Consider the following 17,761-nt stretch of genomic DNA (forward strand, 5'->3'; position numbering starts at 1 on the left):
TAGCCGGGATTTTGTTCATTAGCTATATATTTGGAGGTATCAGTGTTGCTTCGAAGGACTCTGAAACCTGAAGGCAGTCGTCACCGTATGACCATTGATGCGGCGTCACTGATTCTTATGAACAACAGTTAAGACCCCATACACTTCACACAAAATACTTGATCTGTAGGTACGAAACAACACAATATATGTATAAGGATTACCCACTTTGACTCAAATTCAATTATTAAAACTGGCGATTCGGAGCTTTCTTCAATACCTGCTGCATGTTTATATATGCTACTGAGAACTCCTGCGGTTTGGTCATTTACAGTCCCATGAGAGGCAATACAGAGGCCATCCGAATCAATACATTGCACTGCCGTTACTTTTGGGTTGGATGACCTATGCGAAAACATATAAAGATATATATATATATATATATCACGAAGTTCTTCAATCTAAAGTGCACTTAGCCAGGTTAGAATTAATTATATCAAGTGTTAGGGTTAACAAGTAGGGATCAAGAAATGCCATCCTGTTTAACATTCAACAGGCAACTAGAGTATAGAAAATATTCGAAAAAAAGTAAATTAACAAGCTGATTTCATGAGTAAATATTTTTCGTGGGGTGGATTGTATAGTTTAAATCTGCACTAATGACCTCAAGGTTTTCATTGGGACTAGTAATTGTCTTCTTTGAAGGTGACGATAGTGTAGAGCTTCAAAGAGCTAGCAGCGTTTTCACTGGGTTAAAATGTTTATGAACAAAACAGAAGCTTACACTTAATAAAGCTTTCGTATCCAGTAGCAATGAATCACTGCCCTTGAGGTATGAACAGTGAAAAGACAGAGACAGGCTAAAACACTCGTAGTTTGAGGTTATATAAAGCAGTAAAATAGAAAGATGAAAAAGGATTATACTATTAGAACTTCGTGAATAGAGATAAACAGGATTTCAAAAAGAAAGTGGTATTTTTCCTCGCTGAGTTAGCTTTACTGTGTTGATCGTTCATTATGCATCAAGACTACTTATTTTCGCTTTAATTGTCAAGAGTATCTTCTTTTTAAAGTAATTTATCATTTGTACTTTTTGAGTAGAAAAACAAAAAAGACAATGGTATTTTCCCTTGTTGGGTAAATCTTTTAGTATTGATTGCATCCAAAGGTATAAAGGCTTTTTTGTGTTTATTTGAGTCAAGTTTTTCTTCAGTTACAGTACCATATAAATTTCAGCATTTTGTGTTCAGTTACTACCACATTTACAGCCTTAAAAAACACATCCTAGAGATCAGTTTTCCTGTTCTCTCTGTGAGATAACTAAACAATTTTGATGACGCACGTAAAACATCGTTGTGGTGGACCCTCATGCTTTTCTCGGTCGAAGATGGAATGCAATGCGACAACTTCATCTATTTATTTGAACGCATAAACATTGGTACAAAGGGGTAGCAAATACACATGCGCCACACAATAACAATGAGGCCAGTGGTAGTTATCATTGATTTATGCGAGGATTGGGGTACTGCCCGGGCGCCCAACCCAAAGCAGGTGGTTTTGTTAGGGGGCCACTACTCAAACCTTTGACCTAAAGGTCTAATCCACAAGGCAGTAGAGCAACGTAAGGAGATTCAGTCCTATGATAGCCGGTGACCAACAATGGGTTCGTGCGCCTTTTGTTCCCTCGGGATCCTGGAGCCCATGTTCATCGTTGTTTTGGAATCAGGGTTCTCCAACTCCCCTAGATGGATCCTCCATATCCACCAACCCGGTTAAAGTGCCGGGCATTCGCTCTTCGTCCCCTCAATTTCGTAAACAACAGAAATGCCACAAGAAGATGGTAATTAGGAGTCCTCTGGCAGTGGCTGTATGCACGTGGCTATGTAAGAGCATTTCCAAAGGGAGAGTGGACTCTCTTCATCCTCGGTCATGCTAGGGAATTCGGGGGCAATGTGACAGCTGCAACAAAAGGTACCGCAACGTGTTCACCGGACTCACACCAGCTGCATATAAAGGGTGCTGCTAGCCACTATCATATTGGTTGTGCAAAGCATGCAGCTCCACAAAGTCTCCGCTAATTCTTGACACAATCGAGCTGAACATAGCTAGAAAAATGCCCTCAGATAAACAGCCAGAAGCAGGTGAACAATTTTTAGTTTTCGAGGAAGCGATGAGTATTATCATGAGTCCAGCTATGGATTTGAATGAAATCATCAAGGTGGACCCCAATAACGTAGCGGATAACAAACACAGATGTAGGGGTGGTTACAAGAAAAAAAAGAAAGCACACTGAGAAGAAACAAATTATAGGGGGCTCTAAGATATGTGAGTCGACGATTTCAGCTCCGGATTCACATATCAACGCAAAACAGACTATGGAGGAGAAAAGCCTGAGTGGTGTAAATGTGATCAATAGACAATAGAGTCAGTGACTGGCTTATAGTTACACCCAGAAATGGAAACGGAAGGAAACAAAGTGAGACCGCGTCTGACGCCAGATCGGATTGCAGGTATGGGAACGTTTTAAGAGATAAAACTCCATAGCTTGTTAAAACGGACCTCACTAACAGATAAGTGATTTTCATAAGTTCAGGATCTCCCGAAAACGAACCAAAGGCTAGATTTGAACACCACTTAAGCCACATTAAGTCCTTAATAAGCAAACTTTCCATAAACAGTAGCAGGAGTTAGCATCCATGAGCTTTAGAGAGAAAAGGAAGAAAAGTGGATTCTAAAAGTACCCAGAAAAGCCGCTTCTTAAAAATTACCTTTGCTTTTGCTGAAGAGTGAAACTTAATGCTGGAAAATTCACTCAAACTGACTGGATCCGGAATATATGTCCGTGAGCATTTTAGCCTGGTTGATCATATTAAGAGATGATTAGCAGAGATAGAAATAAGTGAGCGCCACCGGAACGGTGAAAAAACCTTATGCTTAAGGGTTTTCAGATTGTAAAAGTTCGGAGCAAAACAATTCCCAAACGACTATAGGTGGTAACGGAAAGTTCTTCACAGAATTAAAAGTGTGCTGCACAAATATTCGCAACCCACATAATAAAATGATGGAGCTCAAAAGAGTGATGGAAACAGAAAACTATGATGTCATTGCCATCTCAGAAATATGATTAACGTCAGAAGTGTATGATAGTGAGATCCAATAGCTTGGTTTCTTACCTTGTAGGGCTGATAGACTAAACTGTAGGGACACCTGAACTAATGATAGGGAGGGAAGAAGTTGAGCGTGTTGACTGCTTCACTTATCTTGGGAGTCTCATCAGCCCTTGTGGTCTGGTGTGCGACGAAATCTCAGCACGGATACAGAAGGCTCGTCTAGCTTTTGCCAACTTGCGTTATTTATGGCGTAGGAGAGATATCCGTCTACCAACCAAAGGACGGGTTTACTGTGCAGCAGTTCGTTCCGTTCTACTTTATGGCAGTGAAACATGGCCGATAAGAGTAGAGGATATTCCTAGGCTACTAGTATTCGATCATAGGTGTCTTCGAAGCATTGCTCGTATATGCTGGGACCACCGAGTAAGTAATGCAGTTGTTAGGAAACGGGTACTAGGTAAGGATGGCAAATCGATTGATGAAGTAGTGAAACTTCATCAGTTGAGATGGCTGGGACACGTGTTACGTATGCCCAACCACCGACTGCCCCGACGTGCAATGTTTCATGGTGTAGGAGTAGGTTGGAAGAAAGCTAGGAGTGGCCAGACCAAAACGTGGCACAAATCGATGAAGTCACTGACAATCGGACTGAGCCACGTTGGTAGGTTTAGACTACCTGGTTGGGATCCATGAGATGATAGCAATCGATGGTTAGAGATCTTGAATGACATGGCTGAAAATCGTTTGCAATGGCGAAGGTGCATCCACTCTTTGTGTTCTACCAACTTCTAATCTTATGAATTCCTCATGTCACTATCTTTTTCTCTTTGCAAATTTATTTCACTGGATTATACTCCTTCAATAACTTCTTCAAACCATAATTTCTCACATAATGCTTATACTCTTACTACTTCTACCAATATGGGATTTGAATCGACAGCTTCATCTCTGTGCTAATGTGGTATGGCAACTCGAACTGATGTACGTACGTACGAAGTTCTACGTTGTGACTGACTGACTGGAAACAGCTCTGATGGATGTAAATGATGGCGGTGTGGATCTGCTGCCTAGAGAACTTCTCGACCTTGAGTATGCGGATGATATTGTTTTACTGTGCGATAATGCCCAAGGAATGCAATCCGCACTTAATTAGTTGGCAATCATTGTCCGCAGGTACGGCATGTGCTTTGCACCCTCCAAGTGCAAAGTACTCCTACAAGACTGGCAGGATTCTAATCCTGTACTCACCCTGGATGGTGAGCAGATTGAAGTAGTTGAGAAGTTCGTGTATCTAGGTAGCTACATAAGTGCTGGTGGTGGCGTGAGTGATGAGATCGATGCACGTATAATGAAAGCCAGAGCGACTTATGCCAATCTGGGCCATCTTTGGCGCCTTCGTGATGTTAGTCTGGCTGTAAAAGGTCGGATCTACAACGCGTCGGTGAGAGCAGTTTTGCTCTATGCTTGTGAAACCTGGCCTCTCCGAGTTGAGGATGTTAGACGACTCTGTGTTCTATCATCGTTGTCTCCGAAGGATTGCTGACATCCAGTGGCAACACCATGTTAGTAATACAGAGGTTCGGCATCGTGTGTTCGGGCGCAGAGACGATAACTCAATTGGTGTCACCATCTTGAAACACCAACTTCGGTGACTTGGACATGTTCTACGAATGTTGTCCCAGAGAATTCCACATCGTGCATTATTTGCCGACGCTGGTTCTGGTTGGAAAAAGCGGAGAGATGGTTAGTGTATGACATGGTGTCGTGGTATGAAAGGAAGCTGCAAAGGGCTAGCTTCTTTTGGTCCTTCACGACTCCCTGGCTAGGGTCCGAGAGATGGTGCAACACAGTGGCTAGAGAAGTTATCGGATATGGCTCAGAATAAAAGCCAGTGGCGAGCCTGCTGTAACCTTCTTGTACTTTCTTCATAAAGAGTGATTATAACTTTCTTAACTGAGAGAGTTCTTCTGGTCGTACATTTCAGTTCCCCCCATCATTGCTCTTCTTTTTTTCATCCTTTTTTTGCTTCCTTTATATATACGCATCTTCTTCCTTCTCCTCCCATTCTCATTATTTTGTGTGGCGCATAAGTATCTGGTGCCCTTTGTACCAATATGTATGTGATTAAATAAATAAATAAACAGTGGCACACGACTCAGGCACATGTGAACTGGTGCGCTGTAGGCTGGAGTGTAGACGGCGAGATATTGAAATAGTTGTAGTATACGGCAGTCCGGAATGTGTAGTGGATGACTTTCTCCTAGGCAAACTTAAATCCTGGTATAACAGAGGCAAAAGTCTTATAGTAGGCGGCTTTAATGCACCGTCTATAAATTGGAGAAACTTAGGAGCATCATTCGATTGCAAATTGTCAGAAACCGCAATTTTGATTTAGTTATTTTTCCTCTGAAGAAGTGATTCACATTGAGTCACAAAGAGAAAGAAAATCTAATTTTTCTACTCATTGGGTATTAAAAATATTTTAATAGTTGAGGTCATGAGTCATTTGAAGTTAGACCACCATGGAGAACCTGGAAACACTGGACGGCCGTTTCGTCCTATCGTGGTACTCCTCAGCAGCGCGCACCCACGATCCCGCCTCGCTAGATTCCAACCCAGGACCTATCGGCCTCGCGCGCGAACGCTCAACTTCTAGACCTCTAAGGCGGCATCCAATGGTGTTAATGTCTAACCTCAAGTAATCCACGAAATCGGGCGACACATCCACTGTCTTCAGTGAGTTACTATCTCACAACAGACCCGGTTGAACTCTACTGGTCACCGCTTCTCACTAGAACTCCAGGAAATACTTCTTGAAGCCAGTCACTAGTGAGCATACGTTGAATAATATCAGAAGGGGTTTTGTGGATATTATAGTAATTTTAATAGTTGAGATCATGAGTACCACAATAGGACGAAGCGGGCGTCCATTGTTTCCAGGTTCTCCATGGTGGTCTAGCTTCACTTGACTAATGACCCTAACTATTAAAATTACTATAATATCCTCAGAATCCCATCTGACATTACAAATATATTATTTTTTTATAACAATCTATCCAATGCTAAATTTATTTGAATTTATCAAGTCAAACATTGGTAATGATACCCATATTCCAGAACATTAGAGACCCTACGAGATATAACCAACAAAACTCTTCATCTCTCTTGAACCTTATCTTCACACACGGTGATGATGTCAGTCATCAATTTTGGGAACCTGTTATTTGAAGCAGCGGTGTCCATACCTTAAATCGACTCATTCGAGAGAAGACTAGACACACAGAATCCTACCGGGAAACGACTAACATGGGTCGTAAACCTTCTGTCTGAATCTGAATAATGATAATTGTTTTTTTTATTCTATCTACAGCCTAACAATATTATTATTCTGTCTGAATCTGAAATAAAATGACTTTATGTGTCTTTTTATGTGCAAAGGATATATCTAGAAATGTGCATGACTGCATTACAAAGTCAGTATGCAGAAGTTAATTTCATTTTATATTTAATGAGTAATCATGTATACATGACGTTGAACTCATTCAGGAATTTATTGTTGTTCCGGCTAGTACAACTTACACATTTCCACTTCTGACATATGAAAAGTACGTGTTACAGTCTATAGACATCACCCAAATCATATAAACGAGGAAAGGGCAAGGACTTACACTCTTGACAAATTCCCTAAAAGTTTTGTCTCCATTCGGAAACTTTACACATACCACCAACATTCGAACTTTCAATAAACAATATCCGAACTAATGTTAAGGTGCAACTTCAGGCCTTTTTCAGTGACTATAGAGGATAGTCTATCTACTAAGACACACTAATTCTTGTGAGTCTGATTTATTTGACAGCAGGAGATTCTCGCGCGTGACTAACTGTATAATTTGTGTAGATATAGTTTCTTTTACTAAAATAGGAACATATTTTGTAAAATAAGAACTCTCGTCTAAGCTTGAACGACTAATCCCACAGTGATTGGAGGAGAGTTAATGTAATACACTAAGGCACGAATTATATTGTAGCGGTAAATAAATCCCCAAAATAAATAGTTCTGTCAGTCTTCGACATGGGATGTTGACGACATTAGTTTTGACGGACTCACCTAGCTGAAGGCGCTTGGTCATACATCCACACCAGATCACAAGTGGAAACGCTGTGCTCAACATCCCTTGTAATCGCTAGCCAGATTGGATCAATCGATCCACGATATATTGATAACGTATCAAATATATCTTCCAACCTCCTCGCTTCTGTCTTTTCATTTCACTTGGTGGGTACGATTCATAATAGAAGGTGTCACTGGTTAAAGCGTTGACAAACTGCGAATACCAGTGGCATGATCATTATTGAGCCCAACCTAGTCAGGTACTTACTTACGTCTGTTACTCCCAATGGAGCAGAGCCGGTTACCAGCATTCTCCAACCCACTGTGTCCTGGGCCTTCCTTTCTAGTTCTATCCAGTTTTTGTACATTCTTCCCATGATTGTCTCCATTTCTCGGCGTAATGTGTTCTTTGGTCTTCCTCTTCTCCTTTGGCCTTCAGGATTCCATGTGAGGGCTTGTCTTGTGACGCGGTTGGATGCTTTCCTCAATGTGTGTCCTATCCACTTCCAGCTCTTCCTCCTGACTTCTTCCTCCAATGGAATCTCGTTTGTTCTCTCCCACAGTAGCTTGTTGCTGATAGTGTCTGGCCAATGGATCCGAAGTATTTTGCGTAGACAACTGTTAATAAACACTTGTATCTTCTGGATGATGGCTTTCGTAGTTCTCCAGGTTTCCGCCCCATACAGTAGAACTGTCTTGACATTTGTATTGAAAATTCTGATCTTGGTGTTGGTTGACAATTGTTTTGAGTTCCAAATGTTCTTCAGTTGTAAATATGCTGCTCTTGCTTTTCCTATCCGCATCTTCACATCTGCATCAGATCCACCGTGTTCATCAATGATGCTGCCCAGATATGTAAAGGTCTTTACATCCTCCAAAACTTCTCCGTCAAATGTGATTCCATAGATGCATGTTGAGTTGTATCAGAGTCTTGCTTTTCCCTTTGTGTATGTTGATACCTACTGCTACTGAGGCTCTTGCTGCACTGGTCGTTTTCTCCTGCATTTGATGTTGCGCGTGTGATAGAAGAGCTAAATCATTTGGGAAGTATAGATTGCCCAGCTGCATCCTAGCTGCCCATAGTATTCTGTGTTTCCCCACAGATGTTGACGTCTTCATAATCCAGTCGATCACCAGCAGAAAGAGGAAGGGTAAGAGTAAGCAACCTTGCCCAATACCGGTCTTTACCTCGAATGAGTCGGTGAGTTGTCCTCCATGAACGATTTCGCAGTTTAATCCATCATAGGAATTCCGTATGATATTGACTATCTTCTCAGGTACATCGTAGTGTCGAAAAAGCCTCCATAGTGTTATCTTATCCACACTATCAAATGCTTTCTCGTAGTCAATGAAGTTGATGTAGAGTGATGAATTCCATTCAATTGATTGTTCCACAATGATCCATAGAGTTGCCATTTGATTAGTACACGGTCGATCCTTACGGAATCCTGCCTGTTGGTCTCGAAGTTGAGTGTCTACAGAGTCCTTCATTCTGTTTAACAACACCCTGTTGAAGACTTTTCCTGGTATTTAGAGAAGAGTGATGCCCCTGTAGTTATCACACTTGCTGAGATCGCCTTCCTCCGGTATTTTGATCAGAAGTACCTCTTTGCAGTCTGTTGGTACTTGTTCTTTATCCCAAATCTTACTGAAGAGAATGTGGAGTATCTTGGCAGTTGCTGCAACATCTTCTTTCTGTGCCTCTGTCGGAATGCTGTCTGGTCCCGCTGCTTTGCCACTCTTGATTTGTCTAATGGCCATGCTGATCTCTTCAATTGTTGGTGGGCCAACATCGATTGGACGGTCCGTGGGTGCTGCTTCGATGTTGCGTGGGTTCAGTGGAGCTGGTCCATTTAAGAGTTCTTTGAAGTGTTCTACCCACCTGTTTCGTTGTTCTTCCATGTCGGTGATTACTTTGCCTTCCTTGCTTTTCACTGGTCGTTCTGGTTTGCCGTAATTTCCAGCGAGTTTCTTTGTTGTATCATACAGTTATCTCATGTTTCCTTCTCTTGCAGCCTTTTCTGCTGTCATTGCTAAATCTTCCACATATTTACGTTTGTCGGTTCTGATGCTTCCCTTCACTTGCTTGTTTGCTTCTGTGTATTCAGCTTGTGCCTTGGCTTTTTCTGCTCTTGTTCGGCCGATATTGATTGCTGCCTTCTTGTTTCTCCTTTCTTCAATCTTATCCAGTGTACCAACAGTGGTCCATTCCTTGTGATGGTGCTTCTTTTGGCCCAGAACCTCCTGACATATTGAAATGATTCCCTCTTTTACCTCTTATCAGTTGCTCTCTATAGTAGTTCCCTCTCCATTGAGATCATGAAAGGCCTGGAACTTGTTGAGGGCTATCTTAAATATGTTGAGTCTGTCAGTATCTGGAACAAAAGCCGTATTAAACTTTTGTAATGTAGTCCGCCCCGTTGTCCACTGCTTCTCGAGTTTTACTTTCATCTTGGCGACCAGCAAATGATTCGATGAGATATCAGCTCCTCTTCTGGTTCTCACATCCTTCATAGTCCTCCTGAACTTTTGTTGATGAAGATATGGTCTTTCCTTTCTCCTAGTCCATGTCTTCCTATGATGTCTTCATAACCTGTGTTGTTCATTTCAACCATTAGAACGGTCAGGTCCCTTGTTGGGCACTTGTCGACGATTGACTGAAGCCTATCGTAGAATTGATCTTTAACGTCTTCATTGTAGCTGTTGGCGGGCGCGTAGCATTGGGTGACGTTCATTATAATACCCTCTCTCTTTCTTTTGAAGGAGGCTTTGATGATCGTTGGTCAATGAGATTCCCACCCTAAAAGTGCATTTTGTGCTTTTCTGGACAGCATCAATGCCACTCCTTGTGTATGTGGGGCATTTTTTTCTTCATAACCGGAGTATAACAAAAGCTCCTCTGAGGCTAGTCTTTGTTGTCCAACCTGTGTCCAATGTGTTTCATTGATTCCAAGCACCTCCAGGTTGTATTTTCTCATTTCTGCAGCAATTTGGAAGACTCTTCCAGTCTCCAACATTGTCCGGACGTTCAATGTACCTATAAAAATTGCTGCTCTGGTTGTTAGAAGGTGCATCGGCCTCATGACTCCCGAAGGAACTCAGCTTTCATCATGAGACGTCATAATTATTCCTTCAACTCCAAGGGCAGAGCCTTAAAGGTTTGAATAATTTTTCTGGTTAGCATTTTGTAGTGAGTTGGTTTTCTACGGGATGGGGTGGCTAACCCCATGCCCAACCCTCCTTCTTTACCCGGGCTTGGGACCGGCAGTAGCCCCCGGAGGAGCGACGGGCAGAGTTGTGTGATCAGGTACACCAACTTACAAACTGTGAGTCTATTCCTTTCAGGAATTTCATAAATCATTGTTTTATTTTAATTTTTACATATTATAATATTTCTTTTTAGTTTTTGGATATTTTTCCGCCGTTAATTCTCGTACTTGATATTTCACCATGATGGAACAGACACCCAAGGTACGTAAGTTAAAGACTATGTCCCCACCTTCAGTTCACTTAACGCCTGGTTCTGCTACACAGAATCCGACTTCTACGAGCACGGCGTGAATGACACACGTGTACAATTCCTCGCAGTAGTCAAGGCACTATCGCGCGACTCCAACAGGTAAATAACACCTAATATGTTCACTGGTGATATTTCAAAACCCTACGAAACACTTAAACGATCTGTTCCTAAACATGGAGATCTAACCCATAGACAAAGGTTAGACCAACTCCTTTATAATATCGACCTGTAACATGGTTGTGCGACAGTTATGTTACTGAGAATGAGAGAGGTTATCGGCCAAAATCTTTCGATGACAGCCTGTTCAGGCAACTTTTCTTGTCTAAATTTCCTCGACAGGGGCAAGTTGTGCTTGTCTCATCTCAAAACAACGCCGAAGACGAGCTGCCTGCATCTGCCGACCGCATCCCAGAAATCACGAAATATAATGCCGAGGATTTTCAGTCAAAGAAAAACCTCGAACGACCCAGAATGACATTATGGAATTATGCCATACATTTACACGCTATCTTAGATTTTGTAATGACCATGAACGGTCACATACCTCGCGAAGAAGTGCTTCACGTAGGCTATCTGTCTCTAGACCACAAAAGACGGATAACGCTGACTGATGCTGGTATCATAACCAGTATGGGAAGTCTTCCAGAAATTGCAGAAAACCCTACAATTATCCAAACTCAAAATCGACTGACAGGAGAAACAATTCTAACCACTGACTTCACTAACCCGTTTTAGACTTACAGGCGGCAAACGGAAAACCGACCACCAAATAGGGTAAAAGGTACGTTTACTTTAACGCAGGTTTACGCAGACCTATTCACTGAATCTTTATTGCAAATGTTTCTATGCCAATCATTGGTATAGATTCCCTACAACATCGAAATCTACTCATCGATACTCACGAACAGAGGCTAGTAGACGGAAACACTAATTTAAATGTTTGCGTAACTTCTTTTTCCGGTTGCAGATTATCTCCAGTCATAATTAGGCACACAATTGATCCATTCTGTTAACCCTTACTCGATAAGTACTCCGGAATATACCAACCTCAATCAAAATTACCGTGTGTAATCAGCAATGTTACAAATCACATCACGACTACAGGATCACCTGTATTCTCGAGAGCCCGCCGACTGGCTCCTGAAAAGCTGAGGTTAGCCAAAAACGAATTTGACCACATGATAGCGTTAGAAATTATTCGACCGTCAAACAGACCACGGGCACATAGTTCCTTAAAAAAGACAGCAAAGATTGGCGTCCAACTGGTGAATATCGACGTCTGAATGCAAAAACCATTCCTGATCATTTCCCGTTGCCTCACATTCACGATTTGACAGCTACTTTGAAAAGTACAACTGTCTTTTCGAAAATCGACTTAGTTCAAGCTTATAACCAGATCCCTATGGCTACTGACGATATCCCAAAAACCGCGATGATCATTCCCTTCGGACTCTACGAAATCTTGCGAATGCCTTTCAGCCTAAAGAATGCTGCCCAGACTTTCCAAGAGTTCATAGATGACGTTTTTCATGGTCTCAACTTCAACACCTACGTGCATTGATTACTGCTTGATAGCAAGTCCGAACAGAGAATCCCATCTCCAACATTTGGACATTATGTTCGAACGATTGCGAAAGAATGACATTACTGTAAACATTCAGAAACACTAAATCGGAACCGACTCCTTAGACTTCCTAGGACACACTATTGATGCTCAAGGCAAAGTGGTGGCCATTCTGGATTGACCAGAACCGACCACCATTAAGCAATTGCGCAAATTTAACGCTCTTGTAAGTTTCTACAGACGGTTCATACCGAAGTGCACATCTCTTATGAAACAGCTAACCGACCAACTTCGTGGAAATGTGAAACTCCGAATACCTGTGACATCTTCAATATTTGTTAAAATCTTATTGATTGGGTTCATAAGAATGTGAAAAAAGTGTTGGGGAACGTAGCAAGCTGCATTAATACTCTTGAACATTACAACTAAACACATAAAACGGTTCAAATGGCTGTGGACGGAATAGAAGAAGCTTTCGCTTAACTGGCTTCCGTGTCTAGTAGCAGCGGATCACCAATACCTCGAAGCAGGAGCTTAGGTATATAAGCGATAATAGAGGGAAAGACATTGATTAATCATAATGAGATGTTATCCTTAGTCCTTAAGAACAGGTCAAGTTTCCTCCTAAAGGACTCCTGTGAAGTTGCTTGAACTAGCTCAGCCGGCCTCGAATTCCAGCATTTGACGACTCTTAAGTATTAGAAGCTGTGTCTACAGTCCGTCCTGCTATGTTGTGTTTCCAGTTTCTGGATGTTACCCCTTAAGTTTGTATTGGGGCTAAGCCTATGTAGGTGTTTTTGAAGGGATGTTCAGAAGTGTTAAGTATACTGTAAGCCATTACAAGGTCACCTCTGAGACACCCATACTCTAATGAGTAAAAGGTTAAGTAATTGAAGGCGCCGCTCATAAGGTTTGAATTTGAGCCCCCGAACTGACTTTGTGGCTCGCCGTTGGATACCGTCCATAATGTCTTTATCCTTTTAGAGTGAGGGAGGAAATACTATGTTTCCGTATCCTAAATGGGAACGAATAAAACTGTTGAAGATTATGTGGAAAGTCCCTCCATCAAACTGGCCAAAAATGCGCTTCAATGTTATCAGTGCAATTTTTGCTTGAAAGGCGTTTTTGTCACAGTTAGCGTGCGACTTCAAGTCGTAGGGTACCAACACTCCTAAATCTCTTTCGACTTGGAATACTTCTAGAGAGGAGTTTCTTGAGTTGTAACTGTAGTCTGCAACATATCACAGATGGACTACTTCACACTTTGAAGTGTTAATGGTAGGTCCGTTGTCGTCTTTCCGACTTTCAAGTCGAGTCAGATCCTCCTGAAGTGCCAGTATGTCCTCTCGGTTGCTTATCTTTCTCCAAAGTTTCACATCATCAGTAAAAAGTAATAAGTCTGACTATACATGTTGTGGGAGATCGTTTAAATAAATCAAGAAGAGGAGAGGTCCTAGTACTGAACCCTGGGGGACCCCACTAGGACATCCCATAGTCTGAGGGAAATTGAAGTGAACTCTGAACTTAAAATGTTTACTTTTTAGATGTGAAGTGAGTCAATCAATTAGAGGTGGTGAGATACCCAATCGTTTGGGCTTATTGATAAGACATATGTGGCTGATCCTATCAAAAGCTTTTGAGGAATCAAGGTAAGTGATGTGGACCTTCGCCTTGCGATCGAGGATGCTTGTCCATCTGTCTACCACAGTCAGAAGGTTGGTTACACAAGAGTGACCCTTCCTGAAACCATGCTGTTGGGGTGAGAAGAACTTTAGGGATAATAAGTAGTCGTGTTTACCATCGCATATCAGGGACTCCATAATTTTAGACGGTATAGAGAGAAGGGCCACCGGTCGGTAGCTTGAGGGTCCACTCCGGAAATTCCTGTGCAGGTGCAGGTGAAGCTTTCATCAGCGTAGTAGATGTGGGTCGGTTGAAATGTCCGAGAGGATTGTTCAGCCAAAAGGTAGGCAGCATCACCGTCGTTATTGGTTGGACCATTAGGACATAGCAGTTGAGAAACTCCAGCTTTTCCTTGTCGAAGAGAAGCTGCCTAACGGAATAAGCTTCTCGGATTGAAGACAAATTTATCGATAAGCTTGGTCTGGTAATGAAGCCTGTCTTCTTTTATTGCCTCTGTGTATATGTTCCTTATATGTTTGTATTGCCTGTACGAGCCGTTGTTATCAGTTCGTTTGTATCCTTCCCAAAAGTGCGTTTTGCGGCTTAGCAAACGAAGAATACAGCTCATGATGATTGTAGGTTGCTTGTAGCTTTTGGGGACCGTTTGAAGAACTGACTGCTCTGTAGCACATAAGAGCGTGTGCAGTAACAAATCCCAATGAGCCTCCACATCAAGTTGAGGGTGAACATCCCAATCCACCTGTTGTAGATAGTTCTGTAAGGCTGACGCATTCAACCATTTGGTGGGATATCTTAACTCAGTTTTGATGGCAAAAGTGAAGGCTATGATGGCGGAATTGCTTTTCTCCAGGGGAGCCAGGATTGAGAGGTTGTTGACTAGGAATTCTTCGTTTTTAAATACCCAGTCTAGGCGTGACGGTATCTGACTGTTTCTCCAACTAGTTGCTGGCTTCACATTTTCGAATAATCCCAGATCCTCAATGAGGTTGAACAACCAAGTTTCAGTTGAGTTTCCACCTCAAATATACGTATGTTCCGCGATTTTGACTCTGGGAAGATTTAAGTCACCCAGAATAAGGATATGCATGAATCCGAGAAGCATAGAGAGGGTTGTTCCTTTCACCATACGATTGTGGTACTCGATGTCAGCAGTGGGCTTCCTGTAGATGAACCCAACTAGACACTTCGAGGTGGTAGACAATCTTACTGAGCACCATACGGATTCAGGAAGATTGAGAAACTCTTGGATGTGAACTTGATGTACCTCCAGGCATGATAGTAAGTATAAGGCTACTCCACCCCCAATTCCTGTCTTTCTGTCGTTACGAAACAAAGACTTCCCGGGTATTGCTAGCTCCCGGTCCGTAAACTGAGAAGATATCCAAGTATCAGATATTCCTATCAGATGAGCATTATTAGCATTGCTAATATCATGTAGCTCATCCATTTTAATTGGCAAACTCGCGACGTTCATGCATAAGAAGTTTATGCTTTCACTTTGAACGCGTGAGCTTTTCCTTCCTGCTTGTCTATGTGAGACTTACGTGAATGGACAGTTAGCCTACCTATACAAGGTTTTCAGAGTTCGTAGCCCCTGTTTTTTACACGTTTTTTATGATCAAGACAGTCCACAAGTGGAATTGTCAGCTCCAACTTGCCTTTGTGCTTGACCTTATTGGGAAAAACTCTAATTTTTATGTGACATGTAAGTTTCAAGAGGAAATGATCATTTTGATGTGTCAGTTCAGACGAAATAATTTTTCCGGACTCTGGTTTTAATATCATGAGATGTTTTTAGATACATATGGTAACCTTTACTGGGGCCAGTCTAGCCACATGGTTGATATGGCCCTCCTAAAGCTAACATATATTTAAGATTTCATACTTTGTAATGGTTGCCAAGTGGATTAGTCACAAAATTATGGGACTGATGGAATTTGTTACCGTCATGTTATCGGTCCGTATCGGCAAATAAATCCCCAAAATCAATAGCTTTTTATGTCTTCAACATTTGATGTTGAACGCGTTAGTTTTACTGGATTCACCTAGATGAAGGTGCTCGGTTAAACATCTGCACCAGATCACTAAAGGGCATTCCGCGCTACGCACCCCTACAAACTATTAGCCAGCCTAGACCAAACGTCCCTCGACATACTGATAGCCTTCCGAATGTATCTTCAAGCTCCTTCATTTCTGACTTCTGATTTGACTGGGTTGGCGTATTCCGAATATAAGGGTGTTACTGATAAAGGCGTTGTCAAACTCCGAACACCTGTGGCATCTTTAGTCCATTTGGTAATATCTCTGCCGAGCCATTCGGAATAGAGAAAAGTGCTTTAGGATCGAAACTACGGAGAGTGAAAATCAAGTTTTTCGTCACAAACTGATATAATTTAGGATGTAATATCTCCTAAACATATATACTAGTTTTTAATTTTAACCTTACTGTTCTATCACTTAAACAGAGAAATAGACCCAGTTGAATTTATTGGTCGGCTGATCAGGTGATCATAAATGTAGAGGAAATGTTTATCTAGCTTCGAAAAACTAAGTTTTTCGTTGGTTGACTCTATCTTCTTGACATTCCGAATCAATTTTCGTGTTTTTTGGCAGAATGCCATTCTATATATTCATAGTAATTACCAGTATAACCGATATCTAGGGATTGATTTGGGATAGAATTAGAAAGGAACCTATGTAGTGGACTGGTTATCAGACCAATAGTTGGATGGTACGTCAACATTCATCTTTTAAATGGTGGAACGAAAGGGGTTTTCTGCTGATACTCTTTGCTATCCAAACGCTACTGTACCTGAAAAATGAAGTGGAATTTATCAAAGCTTTAACATCATACTATTATCATGATATATTGGTTAACAGTGTTGACTTTCTACTTCGGTGTAATCTCGTCTCCAACTATCATAATTTCTAATTTTACTAAAACACTTACTTCATTTTTCCACTGTTTTTTCTCTACCTTTTCTTAAATTCAACTCATTATTCTTCCAAATTCTACAGAACCTTTTTAAGTACGGCGAGTATAGCACAAAAATTATTGGAACTTTTCCATAACTGCATTTTCTTACAACACTTATATACCAATAGGCTTTTTGTGAATAACAATAATAATTATAATCATAGTTTTCAAGTCGTTGCAGAATGATGCTTTAAGCTCATGGTATTTAAAGTTAAGACTGACAATCAATAGGCAACCGATGTTCGGCCATACTTGAATCGTATCTTGAAATAAGTGTCAGTGAACTTTTGGAATGTTTGTACAGAACTCTGCAGACGGAGAGATGTCAGCAGAAACTCGTCCAACTCAAAAGCTATGGTATTGACTGTCTTGGACATATCTTTTTCCGTCATTGTTACATAGTGGTACTCCGTGATAGAACCAGAGTACATAGCAAAACATTTTAAGCCAAGTTACAAGTTACCATGAATGAAACATGTTAAAATAAAACTAATCTATAAAACTGTAAAATGCCTGACCGAAAAATTTGCATATGATTGTCAACATGAGATTGTGAGTCGCTCATCATAGTCCTGACAATAGATAGGTGCTTTTTACAACAGGCTTGAAAGTACATGAGCACTAGGTTTAGTTAAATAAAGTGAAGTCATCTTATCATATCATACCTTACGAAATACCGGCAATTGTTATGCTGTCCAAGTGAAGATTTACAAGAAAACGGTTGATAAAATTCAAGTCGTTTGACAGTTTTTCAGGCAACATGTCGACTATTCAAAGAAATACCAGTAAACATTGGTATTTACACGAACGGTAGATCTAAGTAACTTGAAAAAAAGTCTACGCAATCTTTCAAATG

At 41.3% G+C, this 17,761-nt stretch overlaps 1 protein-coding gene across 1 annotated transcript; it reads right to left on the minus strand.

Moving 5' to 3' along the window:
* Nucleotides 1-128: 128 nt before the first annotated feature.
* Smp_202680 (uncharacterized protein) lies at nt 129-6,792 on the minus strand (the record flags this gene model as incomplete). The annotated part of the gene is made up of 2 exons (XM_018796866.1): nt 129-384; nt 6,758-6,792. The coding sequence occupies 2 exons, from the start codon at nt 6,790-6,792 to the stop codon at nt 129-131; spliced, it is 291 nt and encodes a 96-aa protein (XP_018651964.1).
* Between the last annotated feature and the right edge of the window lie 10,969 nt (nt 6,793-17,761).

The sequence above is a fragment of the Schistosoma mansoni genome, chromosome 4 (assembly GCF_000237925.1).
Source record: "Schistosoma mansoni strain Puerto Rico chromosome 4, complete genome".
In the NCBI taxonomy this organism is placed as follows: Eukaryota; Metazoa; Platyhelminthes; class Trematoda; order Strigeidida; family Schistosomatidae; genus Schistosoma; species Schistosoma mansoni.